The sequence below is a fragment of the Xiphophorus hellerii genome, chromosome 15, assembly GCF_003331165.1.
Source record: "Xiphophorus hellerii strain 12219 chromosome 15, Xiphophorus_hellerii-4.1, whole genome shotgun sequence".
NCBI classification, from domain to species: Eukaryota; Metazoa; Chordata; class Actinopteri; order Cyprinodontiformes; family Poeciliidae; genus Xiphophorus; species Xiphophorus hellerii.
The window spans coordinates 680,886-704,015 of NC_045686.1; the positions used below are offsets into that span (position 1 = coordinate 680,886).

At 36.0% G+C, this 23,130-nt stretch overlaps 1 protein-coding gene and 1 long non-coding RNA gene across 2 annotated transcripts; one reads left to right on the forward strand and one right to left on the reverse strand.

Moving 5' to 3' along the window:
• The first annotated feature begins 16,478 nt into the window (after positions 1–16,478).
• LOC116733809 (uncharacterized) lies at positions 16,479–17,483 on the forward strand. The gene is made up of 2 exons (XM_032584666.1): positions 16,479–17,013; positions 17,142–17,483. The coding sequence occupies exons 1-2, from the start codon at positions 16,480–16,482 to the stop codon at positions 17,469–17,471; spliced, it is 864 nt and encodes a 287-aa protein (XP_032440557.1). The 5' UTR covers position 16,479; the 3' UTR covers positions 17,472–17,483.
• A 2,860-nt stretch (positions 17,484–20,343) lies between these two features.
• Positions 20,344–21,976, reverse strand: LOC116733700 (uncharacterized). The gene is made up of 3 exons (XR_004342091.1): positions 21,805–21,976; positions 20,874–20,962; positions 20,344–20,728 (listed from the first exon to the last, which is right to left on the reverse strand). It is a non-coding gene; the product is annotated as an uncharacterized LOC116733700 (long non-coding RNA).
• Between the last annotated feature and the right edge of the window lie 1,154 nt (positions 21,977–23,130).

Consider the following 23,130-nt stretch of genomic DNA (forward strand, 5'->3'; position numbering starts at 1 on the left):
TCACTGTTGAATATGAGTTTTGTATACACTTGTTGTTCAAGGGACACCAGTTAATTTTGTATAAAGTAAAAAAGTTTTCATTCTTTAAGTGGAGTTTTCTTTGTTTTAAATAAGGATCACTTTTATTTAGAGAGCGGCACATTCTGTCCAGTAAGAGAGATTCAGTCATAAACAAAAAAACATTTTTCAGGAAACAAAAATTAAATATGCTGCAAAAAAGCAACATTTTACCAAATATTTTTGGTCTAGTTTCTAGTGCAAATATATTTGTCTTATATCAAGTGTACTAACTTGCAGGTAAATTTGCAGCAGGAGCCATTTTTAAGTCAATAACTACTTAATATTTCTTGAAAAAATTGGTCCCATTGGTAGATTACTTCACTTGTAACAAGACATTTCCCCCTTGTTATAAGTGAAATCATCTGCAAGTGGAACTAGTACTTTTTGGTTAATATTAAGGAATTAATTACTTAAAAGCTGAAAAGTTACTTGTAAGTTTTATCTTTTTCAAACATACTAAGATATTTGCTCTACTAAACCAAAAATACTTGGTAAGATTGTGTTTCGCAGTGTAAAGAAACAAAAGCCATTAGTATATACTGTATGTGTAAACATTTTAGCTTAACTTTTTTTCTATTTACAAAGTGAGCATCTTCTCCGGTGGCCTTGTGAAACCTGCCTGAGTCTGTAGGAGGATCTGGATCGATCAATCGATCCCATAACCTCACCAGTCTGCCCACATCCTGCCATCGCTCTCACTCCCACTACACCAATGGAAACGGCTCTCCCTCTCTGGGCTGATCCATTCTCCACCAATGGGAGGCTGGCGTGATCCTCCCTGACGGGGTGTTGGTGTGGTGGGACGCTTTGCCTCCTGGAGTCCCCTGGGGGCCCCAGGCTGGTGCTAATGGGACCTTCCCTTGTCGGAAAGGCCGGATCGAGTTACACAGCTTTATGGAGGAGGTTGTCATCATTCATGGGGGGAAGGGAGCTGATGATGTTTACGGATATGAAGATCAGCACTATCAGATCCTGTAAATGGGGTCTGGTTCATATTTACCTACCTTATTATTCATGCCTGTTTTTACAGACATCTCTTTCAGATATGACCCACCATTTCATCTCTCAAATTTAAATGTGATAAACTCAACTAAAATTGATCATCAGAGCTAAAGTTAATCATTTTTAAATCTTATTTTTTTCTTGCATGGACTAAACAGCCTAGATACATCAGTTCATTAACAGGAATTAAATCCTCTAGGTTGGTGTTTAGCCTCAAGGTTAGCTAAGAAAGGTTGGTGGCAACTAACTAACTCACTCTTTGGTTACCTAGCAACAACTTTCTGAGTAGCTTGTGGTTACCTAGCAACAACCTGCTGAGTAACTGGTGCGGCAGCAGTTTCAGATCAGTACTAGCAGTTCCTATAAATGGGGTTCGGTTTATATATTCCAATCTGATTTTTCACCTCTTCCTTTTAAAAGTAAGAGGTATCTTTATTAAGAAACAAGATGTCTCTTTTAGATAAGACCCAACATTATATGCATTTCCCCCCCCCAAAATGAACTGCTTACAAGACGCATACCAAACACGCTAGATATATCAGTTTAACGCTACAGTTGACAGTCATTAAATTATCTAAACTGATGTTTATTAACATTAACAATATCTGCATCTTGACTTCCCTTACTGTGTATAAAAGGGCTGGACAATAAATCAAGCAACATCTTGCTGAGTAACTTGTCGTTACCTAGCAACAACCTGCTGAGTAACTTGTCGTTACCTAGCAACAACCTGCTGAGTAACTGGCAGCAGTTTCCGATCAGCACCATCAGATCCTGTAAACGGGACCTGGTTTATATTTTCTAACCTTATTATTCAGGTCAATTTTTCCTTTTTTTTAAAGTCCATAGTTAAAGATTTACTTTATTCTGAAACGGGATCTGTCTCTTTCAGATATAAACCACCATTTAATTCATCGTTTTCCTCAAAGTTAAATGTGATAAAAATCAATTTTAGGCTGATATAACTATGCAGATTCCAAAGTTTGATAATCTGAGCTAAATCTAATTGTAATCTCAGTGTAAACAAATTTCTGAATAAAAACAAATCCAGACAAATTCACATATTTCTACTATTTAGAAAAAATTAATAAAGAAAAAAGGTCACCATACATTATATGAAATAGGAGGAGTTTAGTCTGATTTAATATTCTCTTCAAATGTAAATATCTACTAAAACATTTACTAAAAACTTTTAGCGCTTTAAAGCTAATTTTTATTCTGATATTTATTATTATTATTATTCATTCGATTATCAGTTTAAGTAGTCTGATCCTGCTTTGAATTCAGTTAGCAGTAAAACCCATTTCCAAAACAAATATAACCAAACGAGGAGAAGCAGCTTTCAGCATCTATGCGCCACAAATTTGGAACAAACTTCCAGAAAACTGTAAAACAGCTGAAACACTGACTTCTTTTAAATCTCAACTAAAAACCCACCTGTTTAGAATTGTATTTGAAGTGTAATAAATTACAAATTTATTGATGGAACTTGACTTAATGCTTTGTTTTGATTATTGATTCTATGTTGCTTTGTGTTTCTGTGTTTGTAATGATGTAAAGCACTTTGAAATGCCTTGCTGCTGAAATGTGCTATACAAATAAAATTTGATTGATTGATTGATTGATAAAACATTATTTTCCTTAAAAATATGCTAAGTTTTTCAAGTCAAACAGTTTAAAAAGATAATTTACGCATAAAAAAAACAATACTCTGATTAAGAAAATGCTGTCCTAAGCTGCTGACCTGAGTAGAATCCATTGATGTTTGTTGACAATCCCGTTTTAATTCTGATTGTGGATTATAGAGCTGTGTCTGCAGCGCCGTTGCTTGGTAAAAAGGCAGTGGAGGTGTGTTGCCAAGCTGTCTTTGTGCCTGTCAACATCAATAACCCCCAGTGAGTCCAGACTCCATTGGTAAACTGACACCAGATTCCAAAAGTGGCTCCGCGTTGCAGCCAAGGACATTTCTGCTTAGTACGCTTGTAAACACATAGTACTACGTTACTACGCTCGTCTCGAAATGGATAAAAGCAGACCGGAGGGAAAATTAATCTAAACTCCTGCTGGCCTGTTTATTTCTCCTACTAGAGGTGGTCTTTTCATATTTACTTAAAATCTGGACTTTCTCACAGTTTTTACCACTTAAATAGAAATGTTTTAATAGTAAATGAGCCTCTATTGTTTGTTTCTCTATACTCTTAAAGAAAAAACAGTTGCCTTCTGTGATTACAGTAAAATTTAATCATATAACATTTAAAAAACAGACAAAGAAATTATACTAATTGATGGAATGAATGAATTTATACCGAAAGTGAAGATTGTTATTGTTTTTCTTAATTTTGTTTTTTAATTGTTTGTTTTAATAACCTTTATTTCATCAGGAAAAGAGCCCACCGCACTGAACCTTATTGAAAACCTCCTGGTTTTTCCACCAAATATTGATCTCTGAACTCTTCCTGAGTTAAAACATTAATATTGTTGTTTCCTAATAAATATGAATCTGTTTTCTTTGCATCTTTTTTGTTATTTTGACCATTTCTCCTTTTCTGCAAATAAATACAAACGTTTTTGCTTGTAATCTCAGAAACATGTTGTCAGCAATTCATAGAATAAAAGAACAAAGTTCATTTTATTCACACATAGACCTATTGTTAGAGCCATAAATAGGAAATATTTAAGTTATTTGTATGATGGTTTGTTTTTTATTTTATTATATTTAGTAAGAAGACTGATATTTGTTCAGGCCATTTTTATGGTGAAATTTAGATTTATTTTGAAAGGCTTGCTTCCTGTCGGGCCATATATTGTATTAGAAAAACTATTGACGGATTACCAAGACATGGAGCAATACAGTTTTTGAGCTGTGTATGTTTTGGAAAAGGAAAAAGAGGAATTGTAAAACTGATGTATCGTCATTTTTGTATTTGCATTTTTCGCTATTTTTTTACAGATAAAGAATTTTTTGTTAAAATTCACAGTTTGCACACGTCCTTTACTTCCAGTGTCTAAGGAATGACACAGATATTGGATCTGTTGCCATATCACCTATAAAGAGTAAAATCAGAGAAACTGATCATTTGAATTTTTCCAAAGCTGTATATAGTGAGTAAAGATCTCTGTATTAACATTTTAATGTTAATGTAAAATTCCTGAGGCGGTTGATTTTGTGTTTTAACTTTGTTTGTGTTTGTTAAGGTGGTTCATTGTAATGTTTGCAGTTTGGACTGCTACAGTAGAAATGAATGGGGATCCTTAAATAAAAACTAAACAGACTGCTGCTGCTGGCGGACTGTGAGGATATTTGGTGAGCTCTGTTCTCTGTACATCTGTTGATGTGGGTCTTTGGGACCATCTGACAGCAGAGGCAGCTGGGTGACAGGGTTTTAGGCTAAGTCCTTCACCCCTTTACACAAACGCACACTTACTGGAAGTCCACATTTGCCCTAATGGGACATCAAATTGCAGTGTGCTGGTGGAAAGAAGGCTGCAGCTGGCACTACAGCTGACTGACTGAAGGCACAGCGCACAGACTGCGTGTGTTTGCATGGGGAGAGCGGCGTGTTTGCACTGCAGGTCTGTCTTGGCACTGCAGTAACCCAAACACACTTTCTGCAGGGATACGCAGAGGACACTTGATAGACAGAAGGGGATGGTAGAGCTGGTGGGTGATGGTATTTCTGGGTCTGTTGGTGGAACGAGAACCAGGCAGTTTTGGTTTGATCTCATGCTAACATCAGAACAACGTGAGCAGCTATAGAGAACACAATCATGTTTCCTACTTTCCATGAGAAACATCTCAGAGTTTGAAAGAAGGAAGGAAAGAAGGAACAACAGAATGAGTGAAGGAAAGAATAAATGAGGGACGTAATGAATGAAGTAATGAATAAAATAAACAGGAACCGGGCGTGCCGTGGTGGCGTAGCGGTTAGCGCGACCTGTATTTGGAGGCCTTGAGTCCTCGACGTGGCCGTCGCGGGTTCGACTCCCGGTCCAGACGATATTTGCCGCATGTCTTCCCCCCTCTCTTTCCCCGTTTCCTGTCAGCCTACTGTCATATAAGGGACACTAGAGCCCACAAAAAGACCCCCTGGAGGGGTAAAAAATAAAAATGAATAAATGAATGAAGGAAGGAAGGAAGGAAGGAAGGAAGGAGGGGAATGAATAAAGAGCAGGAATAAAGAAGTTGAGGAATTATGGTCAACGGTCCAGAGTGATTTGGGAATTTACTAATTATTTTTACTTTAATAGGTTTTTGGGGAAAAAAATCTGTTTTAGGAATATTTTTACTACTCTGTGTTTTTACTTTTATTTGAGTAACGTTACTATGAAGTATTTACACCCTTCAGTAAAAGTTCTGGATTTTCTGTTAGTAACTTCACCAACAATTCAGCAGACGTCTACAGTTTTGTTTCATATTGAAAGAAATTGATTTGCAAAATTGTGTCTTTCTTTTATTTTGTAATTATGTTTTTTATATTAATTATTATGTGGAAATGCCAAAATTTCCCCATAACTTTATATTTTGGTCCATCTCATGATGTCATTTTTAAATATTAGATGATTTTCAATCAGTTACTCAGTACTTGAGTCGCCTTTTTACAAAAAACATTTTCTACATTTACTTGAGTAATTTATTGAGTAAAAATATGTTGAATGTGGAAAAAAGGTGAGCAAGCATGGATAGGATCAGTACATCAGATGGACAGCTGATGATCTGGAGATAAAGACACAGAGGACAGACTGAGACGGTTTGGACATGTTCAGAGGAGAAACAATGATTATATCGGTAGAAGGATGCTGAGGTTGGAGCCGCAGGCTGGCGGCAGAAAGGAAAACCATAAAGCAGATTTATGGTTGTGGTGACAGAGAACATTTCTCCATATGAATAATGGAAAAAGCCTAGTTTTGCGTACGCAACCTTGTGGAACTCCATGACTTTATTTCTGTAAGCTGCGATGTCCATTTTTTGTCAGCTAAACGTATTTCTAAAAGTCATAAACATAACTAAAGATCAAAAGACAAATGTGCACGTTTCATTTTATGTTATTTTAAGGTTAAATATACAAAACAATAGATTAAGTCGATATGATTTAAAATAAACCTCAAAAATATGTCGTCCTGGAGAACTGCTTTCCCCCTTCACATGCATGACCTCATGTAGAAAGGCCGTGACATCCACAGAAGCCACTCAGGGATTTGGAGGGTCAAAAGGTCAAAGGAGGATAAACAATCTGTGAATTTACATCTACAGCCAGAAGCTGTTTGCACTCAGTGCAGACACACACTGGCACACATCTTCATATGATGGCACGATGCCAGGTCATGTGCCGCTCTTCTAGCAAAATATTTCTGTTAAGAATTTGTTCCTAGACAGCTGGTTGATAGAAGTGAAATCATGACTTCGTGTTACCTAAGGATAACGTACATACCGCTCACCCCACACCTATTTTTGTATGAACCTACCAATGGAAAGAGTGCGCTTTGCTAAGACTTCATCATGTATTTTTCCATCCCCCTGGAGATTTGCCTCCACATATTCCATGCATGTCTGTTTGTACATGCTCAAGTAAGAGCGTGCAGTGAAAGTCAATATGCAGAACGGGGAAGTGCAAGGTCAATTTGCACCTTTCCCTGTCATGTTTGGGAGTGTGGAGTACACACACGAGCCTTTCTGAACCAAGCTACAGTAAACACAGTGAAATCAAATGAAAAGCAAAGGAACAGTAATAACAGGGCAGAGAGGAAATTTTTAGATTAGGATCTGTTTCTGGCTGCACTGCAGGTTTTATTTGAGGTATGTGACTCCAATGGTACCAAACAGCCTAGATACGATACTATCAGTTTGACGTAGCAGTCGACAAAAAGGGATTAAATTCTCTAAACTGGGATTCAACTTGCATTTAAGCGTCCATCGTTGTGTATAATACATCAATAACGATATCATGATAGAAACATGATCAATATCAATAGATAATACAATTGAAACTCACTGTACAATTTCTCCAGTTTAATGGATTTAGGTAGAAGAAAGGCTGGTGGCATTAACTAACTAACTCACTCACTCTTTGGTTACCTAGCAACTACTTGTTGAGTAACTCTCGGTTACCTTAGCAACAACCTGTGGAGTAACTGGCGCAGCTGCAGTTTAACCCCTTCAGACCCAACGTCCGGTGGAAAGGATATGATGTGATTCTGGGTTTAGACCAATAGAAAACAGGGATTTTGTCATTTGAACGATTCTTGGTACTGACTAGTTTATTAGTGAACAATGACATCAGAAAAGACAAACATTGCTCTGAAAATAGAGAATGGGAGGAGTAAGGATTTATTTCCTATCAAAAATATTTATTTCAGTTCATAATAGTGTATAGTATAGTAGTAGTGTATAGTATTTAAAATTTTGACAGTATTTTCCATCATTAAATTGTAGAATATATATTTGATATATTAGCCAATGCTTAATTATTTAGTGTTACCATGCAAAGAAAAAAACTAGCTTTGGTTTTATGTTTTATTTTCATGTTTTTTATGACTGTAATCTCTCAGACTTTCTTGAACTGCTTGTAAAAAATTTTTTTTTGGTTTTATTTCAAGGCTAAAGTGGAATAAATATTAGTCGGATTTTTATTTTTTATTTTTTTCTCTGTAGATAAAAATTCATTCTGAAGGAGTTAAAGTTTCCCCATTGTGACTCATTACAATATACATGTATACCATTAATGAGAGAAATGCACAAAAATTGCTTTTTCATCATAAGTGTTGACTTCAATTATGATGTATTTGTTGCTCAAGACCTCTAGCACTTTCTGGAAAACAACAACCTAATTGATGTTATCTTTTAAAATCCATCATTATCTATTTATTTGAATTGCAAGATGTTATTTGACACCGCGTGCGCATACGTTTGGTTATATGCTGCTCTTTCTCTTTTAATAATATTAGATTCTAGCTGAGGGCACTATTTTCATAAATCCATCCATCACATGTGGAATAATCTTTGACAGATGGAGATATTTTGCTTGTGGGACTTTAAATGTGTTCTGTCAACTTAACTGAGTAACTTGACACAGATTTTTTTGTAATATAAGTTAATTATTTCAAAGTCAATCTTCCTAGCAATCATTGTCTTTGCCTAAAGTCAAAATGAATTGTGATAAGAGCACTTTGGTGCTGTTGTTTGCATAGTTACATCTTGTCAAGAATGTCCTGGGTTTCAACCTCAACTTGGCTGTTTTTGCATTGAGTTTGCATGTTCTGCCTTTGCATGTTTGTTTTCTTTGGGGAATCTAGTTCCTCCACCACAATCCACAAACATCCATATTAGGTAGTTTGGAGAATGTATGGTATGAATGTGTGCAAGTTGCTGTTTGTCTTGTGTACATCCGGGTTTCAGTATTTGTACTTGACTTGAATTTGTGATTAAATATAAAACTAGTTTTCCTTTTTTTCTCTAAAATTGAATTTACCGTACTTCCTGTTTCAAGGTAACAACAGGTTTCTGTTTACCATCAGCTCTCCTGTAGTTTATTTTTTTATTGACTTCGGTGAATTTGAGGCCATGGTTCAGTTGACTTCGTCAGATTCTTGTTTTTTCTTTAAAACGAGGTTTTGGTGGATGGTTCAACCTGGATTTTGAAAAGTGTTCTTTAAAAAAATGTGGTTATATTTTAATCAACTAAATTTGATTAAATCAAAGTTCCTGATAAAATGTTAGCATTTTTTAATGTAGACTGAGAACATAAAAGAGGCGTTAAGTCAGCCGATTCACTGCACTATTTGTGCTTTTAGGATGTTTCCACACCTGATAGATCGGTAGACTCGGTTTGATTTGGGACCAAACTCGCAACATTTGTCACATTTTCATCTCCACTGTATCAAACAATCCAAACCCTTTGAAAAGCCACTTCACCCTCTCACCTGTGGTGGCGCTGCACCTAGAACCACTAAAGGAAACGACATGAAAACCACAGAAGAAGACATGAGTGCAACTTCCTTATTCACAATATGTAAGCAGAAATTGAGTAGCATCAGATTTTAACCGTTGTCATATTTCTCTTTTGTCTTTGGTAAAATACCACAAGCCATTTCTCTTTATAGCATTAGACTCACATGTATGTTTTGGTTGTTTACCCAGAATCCCCTGTGCTATAGCCCACTTTCTGCTTTTGGAATAGTCTCCGGTTTCCTTGGCGTTCACATGTAAGTTCACTTCACCTGAACCGGGACCTAGGTTTTTAGGTGTACCACAGTTCGCATTTATTGTCCGCATCAGTGTTCGATTGCGGATTCACATTCCCAAACGAACCGGACTTTCTTGGCAAACGAACTGGAGTAGCAAGTAAAAGATAAAACTCCCTGATTTGACCTCTAATGATGCACACTGCTGAAGTTAGTTTCTGATTCAACAGAATTTAAGGCTCAATTTTGTTGCCTGGGCAACTGCACAGCGGTGGTATCACCATGTTAAGACTTTACATTTTTCTGCTTAACTCCAAAATTAACATTTAATAGTTGAATCTTGGACACAATTTCCAAATAGAGAATAACACAGCTGCCCACACTTGCAATCTAATTTTGACTGTTTTTTTGTTACGGTTATCTTTGGTTTTTATTAAAATTTGTTTGATTTAAAACATTTAGGCATGAAAAAAATAAAAGCAATAAATATGTAAGTGGTGGGGGAAGCACTTTTTCAAGGCACACAAAAAAATATATACTTCGACCTGTAGGAATGATTTTGACCCTGTTTTAATTACAAAACTTATACAAAAAGCGAAATCTGTGAACCAAGCTTTTATTTTTCAATTATATCTAATGCTATCAGTGCATTGTGCAAGAAAAAAACTCTTTCTTGCTCTGCTATGACTGGAAGTAAACTTCTGACAGAAAGTGCAGTTGGTTAGGAAACATTTAGGTTTTGATTTTGCAATGGAAAAAAAATCCCTCGTTGTTGGAAAGGTGAGCAGTCTTATGCACACCTACGTCTATTAGCTTATCTTTTTATGTTGGCACTCCTGTATGACTCATCCATGGCTCACTCGGTTTAGCGTGAATAAAGAAATAATGAATGCATGACTTTGAAATATCACACATTCCTGCCTGGCTCGGTTTGGGCACGTCTTAGAAATATGTTGCCTTGAGCTAAGGTAAGTATTGATGAGCCGTAGACAGTGCTGCAGATGTAATGTTCTGAAGAAAAGGAAAAAGCATGTAAAGCATCGCCATAATTGCCCTGATCTGCCTCTTAGTTAGGGGGAAGAAAGGGGTTTTACAGAAGCACCCTTCTCCACTGAAGTCATAAAAAGTCCATAATTATTAGCAAAAACCCATCCCAGCTGAAGCATGTAGCAGCTTGGTGAATACTCATGTATTTCCATGTTATCTCACAATGTTTTCTCTTCTTCTTGTGCACCAATTTATAGTGTATATGGTATGAGGCATCTCAGATTATTATGGGATCATCAAAAACTGCTTAAAGGAGGCGTAAAAACTGTCAAGACAGGAAAGTAAAATTTTATGTGCAAAAAGCAACCTGCTTCTCCTCAATAGACTTAATTGGGGACTTTGTGTCCAACCATTCCTTTTCCCTTTTATGCTCCAAAACAAGATCCAACAGAGATTAAAATCACCTGCAAAAAATACTTGCGTAACGTAGCAAGCAAGGAAAGAGAGATAAAAACATAATTGACCCTAAACTTGATGAATGGTTGTATTTACCCTTGCACCCATGGACCCATGTACCATCAAGCTTTAATAACTGGTTCTTTTTGCTGTGCAGGAATTATAGACCTTTTCTAAAAGTGTAAAAATACATTATTACGTCAATGCAGAGTTGACTTAATGTATCTACATGGGCAGTGTTTGTTTTATATTTGTTTTAGCAAAATCAGTAGATTAAAGGTCATGTTAGAGAATCTTGGATTCAAGTCAACAAAAATAAAATACAAAAGAAACTGAGATAAAACTTCCATCCTGTGAAATATTTGTCAAAATATCTTTTTCAATAGTGTTCAAGTTTGTTTGTGATTTCTAATTCTTAAGTTCTACATTTACACTGTAAAAACACAAAATCTCACCAAGCATTTTTGGTCTTGACTTCTACACTTGAAACAGGACAAACATAACTTAAAAGTTACTTTACAGCAAGCTACAGGTGGTTATTTATAGTTAATAATTTCTTATTAATGATGAAAAAGTTATTGTTCCACTGGCAGATTATTTCACTTATAACATGGCAAAAATGTCTTGTTATAAGTGAAATAATCTGCCAATCTAAATAGTACTTTTTCATCAATATTATGGAATTATTGACTTAAAACAAGCTCATATTTAGCTGAAAAGTTACTTGTAAGTTAGTTCTGTCTTATTTCAAGTGCACTAAGATATTTGCACTAGAAACTAAAGCAGAAACACTTGTAAGATTTTCTGTTTTTGCAATGTAATTTGCATTTTTGAGTTGAACATTGGACACAAACATTGATTTTTGCCTATCTAACTGTACTTTTCCTCATAAAACAGTGTGCAAATCTTAATCTTTAAACGTTACACGTTTTAAAACAACTGCTGAGTGACGGTGAAGCTGATTTTATTTCTGTGTCCTTCCTGAGTTAATGGAAAGCGGTAAACCAAAGGCTCTCCAGAGGACAACAGAAAATCAATTAATCAGAAACTAGTTAATCAAACCTGTCAATTCGACACTTGAGATTTTTGACTTTGAGTCGCTGATTAGAGGTCAGCTTCATCTTGGATCAATCAGTTACGTTCCCTCAATGAAAACATTATCAGTTACCACTCACCTCTAATATATGGACCCCCTGTATGTAAATTGAAATTTCAATCATGCGCTCAACGTTGGAGGGCAAAAAATTAATCCTTTTACATGCCGTCCATTATAGCTGTTAGAACCATTTCCATAACTAATTGATATGTAGGTATTATTAATTTAGTGCAGTGCACCACAGCAAAGGGAAAAATAACATAGAAAAAACTCTAAACTCAAAACCATTTTTTCTCGCTGTCTGTGTTGGCCACTCGTTGTCATAGCAACTGACATTGACGCTATTATATGTTTCAGGAGTCAACGCCAAAAAAACAAACATTTCCCACACAAAAAACAGAACATTCAGTCCGTTACAGTTTTATGTTTTCAGGCTTGATGTTTATTTTGTGAATATTAATAAGTGATCGCTGTGGTAGATTAGCTACCGTTGCTATTAGCTAAGCTAACACAGCAGCGGTTGATTAGCTAATTTAAACACCTGCTCTACTGATGATTTGTCAGAGTTAGTGTGTAGGTTTTATTTTTTAAATGAACCAAAACATTTAAAGCAAATCTACATGTTACGTTGTCAAACTCAAGCTAGCATAATTGAACTACTTCCCTCTCCCTTGCTATTTTTTTTCTTAAAACTTTTTACTGACCTTGTTTTCAAGTTGAATGAATTGCGTCCCTTTTTTGTATATATATCAGGTGTGCATTTAAGATTTAGCGCGTTACATTGACAACTTAACAGCTAAAACCAATGCTAGTCATCGTTAGCAAGCAGCTTTTTGCCCTCCAGCAGGGAGATGGGGACGACGTCACGCTGTAAGGGCTTTATATGTTTAATGATGCAACTGTACTTTCAAACCTTGATGTAGAAAAGCTGCAAAGTCATCCATCAATCTGGTTTAACTTAAAGTTTCAGATGCACTATTGCAAAGAAAAATTTTAATGAATAAAATGTAGAGGTGCACTGATAGTGGAAGTACAAGAAGGCCAGTAAGAAATCTGTTAAATGAATTCTTTTTAGGTCATGCAAGGACTCGGAAGCTGGCAGGGAGCGAATGAGGGCACAGCTGGGAATAGCAAGTGGATGGATGTGCCGCCTGGATGGATGCCCAGTGTGGCAGATGACTTAACAAGGCGGATGCTTTATCTTGCAGAAGAACATGTGGCTGCAGCTAAAACAGCCTCTGTCCTATTTTTCATTAATTGATGGTGAGGGTGGGAGAAGATTAATTATTTCAACAATAGATTAGTATTTGTCCTTTCTCGTTTTAAATATCTATATTTTTACATGGCAAAATCACAAAATCTTACCAAGTATTTTTGTGTTGTTTCTTTTGAAAATATCTGAAAACAGTTTGACGGTAATTACCTAAAGTTTTCCATTTTGAGGAAAACTAGAATGCGAAAACACAAAATATTACCAATTTTTTGTGTGTGTTGTTTCTAGTGCAAATATCTTAGTACACATGAAATGGGACAAAACAAACCTACAAGTAAGTTTTCATCAAGATATTGGAGCTTCTTTTAAGTCAATGTTTTTTGATTGTTGGTTAAAAAAACACTTGCTCCATTGGCACATTATTTCACTTAAAACAAGACATTTTCTCAGGTTATAAGTTAAAAAATGTGCCAATGTAAGTAGAATGTTTTATCAATATTAAGGGCATATTGACTCAAAAAATGAGCTCCTATTTTCGCTGAAAATTATTTGTAAGTTAGTTTTGTCTTATTTCAAGTGGAATAAGATATTTGCACTAGAAACCAGATCAAAAATACTTGGTAACAATTTCTGTTTTTGCAGTGTAGTTTTTTCTCAAAACGGAAAACCTGTACTTAGTGTCAAACCTTTTTTTTAAAAAAGTATTATCCCTTTAATTTAATAATTAGTCAGCAGATTTACATCTTATTATTATTATTAGGCTGATTCTATGACATGTACCTTTTTTAAAGAAATAATGCTAAACATACAGACCATTGACTCTGAATGAGCAGTTGGCAACAGTTAACATTTGTAAAATTAAACATAGCTAAAATGCACAACATTAATAATAATAACAGTTAAAAAAAAGTGTACAAAATATGGCAAAATTATTTATGAAAAACTGTATAAGATGAAATTAGTTAAAGGTATATGTTAAAATATTTATATATAATATTTGTAAAGAAAACACAGAGCTGATCCTACCACGGTTACGAACGGCAACAGGAAAAAGGGGGCGGAGCTGGCGGTTACTGGTTGCTATGGTAACCACCAACTGTCAAGCGCAGCATAACGGAACTTAAAACACCAACAAATATCTGGAGAAATAACTTGTTGACAAAACTAAATAAAGCCAAGAAATAAATAAACACATTTGGACAAACTTCACATCTATGATATTATTAAAATAAAACCCTGTTACACATATACTTTCAAACTTATTTGGGATTTATTGTCCGCTGTTTTTTTTTTCTTCTTTAAACAATGTTAGATAAAAAAATTTAAAAAAAACTAAACACGTTGTCTTATACCTACTTAAGAAGATTTAATTTGACTGTAAAAATGATTAATTAATCATAAATTCACTACAGTGTTGAATTGTGGAGAGAGGGGCCAAACAAAATCATCCACACTTTGTACATCCCTGTCTTACTGTGTGTTGCTCAATGAGAATAAACATCAATCTTCAACTTAATATCTGGATGATCATTTATCTAGCTAATTACTAGCTGTCATAGATAATATGAATCAAATACTGTAGTACAGTTTCTGAGCTAACTGAACAGGACAGTTGATCCCATAGTTAGTTATGATATTGAAAGCAAAACAAACAGGAGTCAAGGGATATATCCACTCTCTCCCTGCCTTTCCTTGAGACCCTTGTCTGTCTGACTGAGTTCCTGCTCCAATCTACACAGAGAGCCCAGCCACTGGAGATGCACCGAGGAGAAAAACATACTTTGTTTTCTTTTTACAACGTTAGAGGCAGCCAGCCGTGTTACAGCGTCACTGTGTGGGCCATCTCATTTGATGGGAAATTGGATCTAGACTTGAGAGGGGTGTGGGTAATACGGTTAAAGGCATCATGAAAAGCCAGCTGTAACAGGATTTCGCCCTCTGTGCCGCTCCGACTGACTGCTGCCGTGAGGCGAGTCATTAGGGAGATTCACTGTGTGAGCGTGTTTGTCTCCACCCTTTGCTGATACTCTGCAGCACGAAGTAGGTTTTACTTCCCTCTGGGTCTGAGAGGCTCAATCTGTCATAAAGATGGAGCATCTTGAAAACCGCTCACAGGGTGGTAAAAGTGTAAATGTTCAGTCATACAAGATCTGTTTGCAATACTCTGAAAAAACATCAAATCTAGTTTTTGCTGCAAATATCTTAGTGCTCTTGAAATAAGACAAAACTAACTTGCAATTAACTTTTCAGCAAGGAATAGCTTGTTTAAAGAAATTAATTTATGAATTTTGATTTTAAAAAGTACTAGTTCCACTAGCACATTATTTCACTTACAATAACACATCTTCCCCATGTTATAAGTGAAGTAACACTCTATAAACTGGTATATTTTAAGTCAATATTGCAATTATTGACTTTAAGCAGCAAGCTAATGTATCATGCTGAAAAGGTACTTCAACGATTAGTTTGTATTATTAAAGCGTACTAAGATATTTACACTAAAAACCAGACAAAAATTGTTGGTAAGAGTTTGTATTTTCGCAGTACTGACCCTTTGCAAGTGACGTCACGCTCTCCAGAACTCCGCCTGCTCCGCCATGTTGGACGTCAAAACAACCAAAGCGCTCCTTAAAAGCTAGGATAAAAACAGACATCTGGTATCCTGATATCTATGGAAGCCCGTTTCCGCCACTCTGTAAAAAAAAAAAAAAAAAAATTCCGCCACTCTGTAAAAAAAAAAAAATAAAATTATCTCATTATAATGAGATAGTATCTCATTATTTTGAGATACTATCTCATTATAATGAGATAGTATCTCATTATAATGAGATAGTATCTCATTATTTTGAGATACTATCTCATTATAATGAGATACTATCTCATTATAATGAGATAGTATCTCATTATTTTGAGATACTATCTCATTATAATGAGATAGTATCTCATTATTTTGAGATACTATCTCATTATAATGAGATACTATCTCATTATAATGAGATAGTATCTCATTATTTTGAGATAGCATCTCATTATAATGAGATACTATCTCATTATTTTGAGATACTATCTCAAAATAATGAGATACTATCTCATTATTTTGAGATACTATCTCATTATTTTGAGATACTATCTCATTATAATGAGATAACTTGAGTTGGCCCTATAGCTTGAGATATGCTCAACTTGATAGAAAGAAATGGATATTGATAATATCATTGAGCAATACTTCAGAAGTGGTTTTACTAATCTTGAAATCTTGCGAGTTTTGGAAGAAACCCATAATGTTAAATTAAGTCTCCGGACGCTGGAGAGAAGACTGCAAAAGAAGCGCCTTTGGCGTAGAAAAAATAAGACAGATGTTGCAGAAGTGGCCTCTTTTATTGAGCAACAACTAAATGGATCTGGGAGACAGCACGGCTACAGGTGGATGCACCAGAAATGTTGGATGGCTGGCATAGTCACAGACAGGGAAACAGTACATCTTTTGATGCGCCTATTGGATCCCAACGGGGTTGACCTGCGTGCACAAAATCGCTTGAGACGACGCTTATATGTCAGTCGGGGACCAAACTATGTCTGGCACATCGATGGGTATGACAAATTAAAGCCTTATGGGATATGTATTAATGGATGCATAGATGGCTTTTCGAGGAAAATGATCTGGCTAGAAGCTAATAAGACTAATAGTGACCCTCACATTATTGCTGGCTATTTCATTGATGCTGTGATGGAGTATAATGGATTTCCACAAAAGATACGAATGGATCATGGCACAGAGAACACTTATGTGGCAGCGATGCAAAGATTTCTGCACAACACCGAGAATGAAAATGGTTTTGAATCTGTTATTCTCGGTCCGAGTACAAGAAATCAAAGGATAGAGCGATGGTGGTGCACTTTAAGAAGTGAATGTGCCCAGTTTTGGATGGACCATTTCGACCAGCTGAAAGCCGATGGCTATTTTGTTGACAGCTTTCTGGACAAATCACTGATCCAGTTTTGCTTCCTACAAACAATACAGGTACTATAAATTTACTTCTTGCTTTCAGCACACAAATTTGAAATAAGTTACAAATAATACAAAAGCATGAATTTGTTTTCTAACAACTATTTTCTTATTTTTTTCCCTTTTTTTTTTTTATCAAACAGGTGGAGCTGGATCAAGTTGTCCATACATGGAATGACCATCGTATACGATCTACAAATAATCCTCGGGCTCCTCCTGGTCGTCCCACATTAATGCATGGTGTTCCCAACCTGTATGGGGTTCCAAACTTTTTACAGTCTGCTAATCTAACAAAGCTGGAAATATGTATAGAAGAATGTCGTTTCAAGGACTTTCCCTGTGATGTTGATGTATTTCACTTATGCACTGAACTCATGACTGAGCACAGACTGGTAATGACAGATGATGTGTATGAAATTACTAATCTTTATGTAAGACTCCGTCAAATGATCAGTGACGGGCTGAGGGAATAGTTTCTCTAAGTTACCCAGGTCCACAAAACATCTAACAAGTCAGATAATATGTCTATATGTCCTCTGTAAACACTGATTGTAAAACTACAATGCATGACTGAGTTACAATTTGTTTCTATGGTTTACCTAAAAAGACTAAACATTTTAGTTTCCTTCAATGTTGTGGTCAAGGTCAATTTATTAATTTCTATGTGTTTAATCTTACTTATTTATGGAAAATACTAGCCTCCTGTTCAAAACAGTACTAAATAGTACCAACATTTGCAGGCTCTCTGTTTTCTTAGCCTTACTTGTTCAGGGAAACTGTTGATATATGGACAGGAGTATTACATGTAGAAGCAATGTTTTAATCATGTTATTAGTAACAGATAACCAATATGCTATTGTTTGCAGTTGGTATTAATTTGATAAGAGTACAAATGTTGTCCTTACTCTTGACATATACATGTTTTTCAGTATTATGGCCAATCAATTTATTTACAGTGCAACAGCAAATCATAAACAGACTCTACACTTTATTCAAAATGTATTTATTTTGTATTCTGTCAACAAAGAACAATCCATTACTTTGACATCCCCAAAAATAAATCACAAATGCTTAAAAAAAATTTGCCTTGGTGTATAGTGCATTTAATAAGTTTAAGATAAAGGAATTTACCAAGTTGTGTCCAGTAAAACAAAAAGACTCTTTTCATAACCTTCCACAAAAGAAATCCAATGTGCAAAAAAGAAAAAGAAATTAGAAAACGATTTTATTATGAATATGGATGCAATGTAACAAGTACAACTGTCAACATAGTTGTGTCTCATAAAAAGATACAATAACAATAAACAGTTCCTATTTTTGTTTATTTTGGCTGTGAACTTCTAAATACTTCCTACAGTAATTTTCACTTTACCTCTTATGATTTATTATGTCAGCTAACAATTAACATGTTAATTATGGCATAACAAAAGTCAGCTGCATTTTGTTGTCTGGCATCATGGCTTTCCAGAGATAGAATTTTGACTGCTCCCCTGACAGTTAACAGATATGCAGAACTTGTGCATGTGTGGTAGAATATCTCCCTTGTTGAGTTTTGACAACCTACCCTTAAACAAACCAACAGCTGTGCTGCACAAACCAACATTTACCTATCACAAACAGTTGATCCCGTTTTATTACATCTGGAGAAAGTTTGGAAATTACTCAGGTAAAATGTTATCTCTAAAACCTTAAACCCTGACAAGGAAATTTTGGGGAAAATCCTTAAAACATCTACTTAGATCTTGATAGGCAACTTGTTACTTTAAATAGCCACCTTAAATCCTTTTTTTTCTGAGTTCCACAACTGTGGAACTCCACCCTCTACCTCCACCACTTTCAAAACTAAATAATGTCCATGACCCATACATTAGACTCCAAAACCTTGTTCATTTCAGCACTGAAATCTGGATAGCTATCATAATAGATTGACAGCTCAAGGACACAGCCACATGTGTGAGCCACAGGTCTTCTGAGAAACCCTTGAATCTTTGTGAAATCAATAAGAATTTTCTTATCCAGGAACAGGTCTGAACCTGTGCAGAACCTTAGAAACAAGGACAGATGCTGCAAATCTGCATTCCTGATATACGTGCTAACGTACTTTTGAATGTCCTTCTGATGAACATTCATTTCCTCAGGAAATACAATGGACTTCAAAACTTTTCTTGCATTTGGTCGCAAGTTTTCATACACTGAAGAAAGGTCCTGGAAGCTGCTCCCGATGATACTGAGTGTTTTGGCCCACTGTTCAATAACGTAAGCAGGCTCTTGGACAAGTGTTTTGTGTGCAAGCTCCTGGAGGATTTCGTTTACATTGCTGGCAGTGGGCATTCGTCTGCAACTGCGGTTATCAAGAATCTCTATCAATTCCTCTTTGTCAACACTGCTGAAGTCTGACTGCCATGACTGAAACACAAAGCGCTCAGATTCAGACATGCACTTAAGGAAATTCTCCACCACCTCACTTTTAACCTGTCCAAAGGCTGCTTGCTCTAGTATGACAGGTGCAATCTTCATAGGAAGATATTTCTCTCTTGTCCATCCAAAAGCAATTATTCGGCCTACACTCTCCCACTGCTGCTGTCCATAATCATGTCTCAGAAAAGGCACTTTATAAGTGTTTCCTGTAGTACACTGGTCATAGAAATCTTTCCAGAATTCAGAAAGACAGTCTCTAACGACTCCTCCGTCATCATAACCCATCTCAGGTGTTCCATCTGGCAGTACAAGCTGGATTTTGAAATCTCTATCTAAAAGTCCATCATCACAGAAATGTGCTATGAGCTCAGGAAGTACCTGTCCTCTGTGAACTATCAGTATCTTCTTCACTGCCTTGGAGGATGATGTGGATTGAGGGGATATTGGCAAAGTATCATCCAAAATCTGTGGCTCACTGTCAGAAAACGGTCCTAGAAACACTATGTTACTGCTATCCAAATCCTCCTCCCTAAGCTCTGTAGAATGAAGTGAAAAGTTAATATTCTCATGATTTGTTATGTTTCCAACAAATAGGAAGTCAGAAGTTACTTCTGTGGATATTGTAGATTGGCTGGTCACTGCAACATTTACAGCAGATGAAGAGGAGGGCTGACTCAGAGAACTGTCTTGATCCTGAAAAAATGATGAAGACAAAACTTCATCTTGACTGACTGACTGGTTAGCCTTCTTTTTATGGGTGGTCAGGTAAAACCTGAGAATAGTCAGTTTTGTAACATGAAACATTTGTCCAACAGTGATTTTGTCATCAATTGCCACTTCCTGATAATCTTTTAGATCCATTTCAAAATCTGCTACGGACCCTTCTCTATTTCTTCCATTTGGAAAGAAGAGGCCAATAGCCATCTGGATTATCTCACTTTTTTTAGCATCCTTTGATACATCGACCTTCCTTGTTCCACCACCTCTTCTTGCTCTTACTTGTTTAAAAGCCTGTTGTTCTTCATCATAAAGCAGCCAGCCTATTTCTATTTTTCTCTTTGACTTCAGAGCATTCTTCTTTACAGTTGTTTCAGATTGCTCTTCTTTTTCCATACCACAGCCATCTTCATGAGCAGTTTTTCTTTTACCCAGCTTTGATTTCAGGCGCTCAAACAGTTTTGATTTGCGACTGCTTGGGGGGGCCATTTTCCTTCCTTTTACAGTATCCTGATAGGGCTATGCGGTCTCCATATGATGGCAAATAATTCTTTAGCTCTTCATCTGTCATGAGCTGGATGACGTTGGTATCAATCTAAACAAGGACAATAAAAAATAATTTCTTTAAAACTACAAAAATGGAACTAGAATTGCATGCAAATTATTTGAATTAAATTAGATAACATTGCTAGACACATGCTTTAAAAAAAACTGTAGTTTTTGAAATACTGATTTAGTACCTTCTCTCTCAGCATGGTCTCGATAGTTTCCTCTGGAATATTCCTTTGCCTCAGGAAATCACTCAGGTCATCCATTCTGTGATCATACACTGGAAGAGAAAATACACAAGACCATCATCATATGTTTCCAATAAAATGTAAAGCAAGTCATACTACAAATTATAATTTTACCTAAAAAACTAATCATAATATAGTCATTCATAATGCCATCCCTCCATCCATCCATTTTCTAACATCCTGGTGCCTAATGGGGTTGGGAGGTGCTGGTGCCTATCTCTAGCTAACGTTCCGGGCAAGAGGCGGGGTCACCCTGGACAGGTTGCCAGTCTGTCGCAGGGCAACACAGAGACAGACAGGACAAACAACCATGCACACACACACTCACACCTAAGGAGAATTTAGAGAGACCAATTAACCTGACAGTCATGTTTTAGGACTGTGGGAGGAAGCCAGAGTACCCAGAGAGAATCCACCATGCACAGAGAGAACATGCAAACTCCATTCAGAAAGACCCTGGACTGGGACATTCATAATGTCTTTAAGCACTATGTTTTTTCATCAAATGATTTTACTAAGGCTAAACTCAAACTATTTCAACGTCACAAATAAATTCTTTCACAAAAAATATTTAGCATCTTTTAAACTTTTGTTTTATAATAACTATTACCACAGTTATTTCATGCCAAATTGATGACTTTATACTATGCTAGCGTACAGACAAATGTATGCATATACAGTAGTTTTACTTTTAAAATGGACACATCTTGAGAAACCTCTTTAAATTCACAGAAAAGATAAGAAAGCATTTATTGGTAGTAACAATAAATTTTCTACTGCTAATCTTTAGCAGAAAATTAAGCCATCTGTGAAGCATAGAGGTCTTTCAATAGAGAACTGGAGAAACACGCTATGGCAGAGAACTCACATATACCTCTTGTGTGATCAGACAAGGCCAGTGAAACTGCAGGCGCTCCACACCATCAAGTCTTCTGTCTTTCTGAAACAACCTGCACTGTACAAAAGCAAGCACATTTGGTTTTGATGGTTACTTGAACTTACTGATTAAATCAATAAAAAAGATTTGCAGACATACAAAAAAAAAAAAATATATATATATATATATATATACTGTATATAGCCTATTTACATTTCTTTGCTTGGGGTGCAGTTAAATAAATTATTTAGAATTTAATATTAATAAAAGAGAGAGAGACACAGAGAGAACGTGACATAAAATACCATGACATATTTTAGTTTAACTTTAAAAAACATATATACATAGGCTTAGAGGTATTGTTTTGGTGTCGCCGTGGTTTGGGAGCGAGATGCAGCATCTACGAACTACTCACAAGTTATTACACCACGATTTTGTGGTAGACTGAACATGTGTCATTACAGCAAATAAACGTACCACGTAATCCTTCGATATTAACTACAGTTACCGGAAAGTCAGTTGTGGACTGACGAAGTAAAGAAACAGAAAACGTTAGCTTCAAAGATATGAATGCATCTTCTTAAGCTATCTTCAAGAATAGCTACCGTCGTCAGTATGCCAAATTGATGACTTTATACTATGCTAGCGTACAGACTTAACTTAAATTAACAAAACCACATTTCTTACCGTTGTAAACAGCTATGTTTAGCTGGGCGCTTGCAGGCGGCAGGCGCGACTGACGGTACAGTCAAACCGCTACAGGTGGACTGAACCAATTCGAAATGGGGGTTCGACCTCCACAGTCTTTCCAAATGTCCCGAACCTGTGTAGACTATCTCATTATAATGAGATACTATCTCAAAATAATGAGATAGTATCTCATTATAATGAGATACTATCTCAAAATAATGAGATAGTATCTCAAAATAATGAGATAGTATCTCATTATAATGAGATACTATCTCAAAATAATGAGATAGTATCTCAAAATAATGAGATAGTATCTCAAAATAATGAGATACTATCTCATTATAATGAGATAGTATCTCATTATAATGAGATAGTATCTCAAAATAATGAGATACTATCTCATTATAATGAGATAATTTTTTTTTTTTTTTTTTTACAGAGTGGCGGAAACGGGCTTCCATAGATATCGCATCTATTTAGTTAAGTTTGCTTTAAAATGGTCACAGGGTGCTGCACTGTCTGCTGCATACACAATCAAGGATAGAAACCCAACGTGTCATTTTATTTTATAACTTTTAATGAGGAAAGATACAACGGCGGTGGATAACAACCGTCTATCATGACTGTCAGCCC

What these genes read in the sequence shown, in the direction of transcription:
- LOC116733809 (XM_032584666.1), top strand. Translation starts at nt 16,480, where the DNA reads ATGCGCCTATTGGATCCCAACGGGGTTGACCTGCGTGCACAAAATCGC. An exon ending in GCTTCCTACAAACAATACAG is followed by an intron (nt 17,014 to 17,141) that starts GTACTATAAATT and finishes TTTATCAAACAG; the next exon opens with GTGGAGCTGGATCAAGTTGT.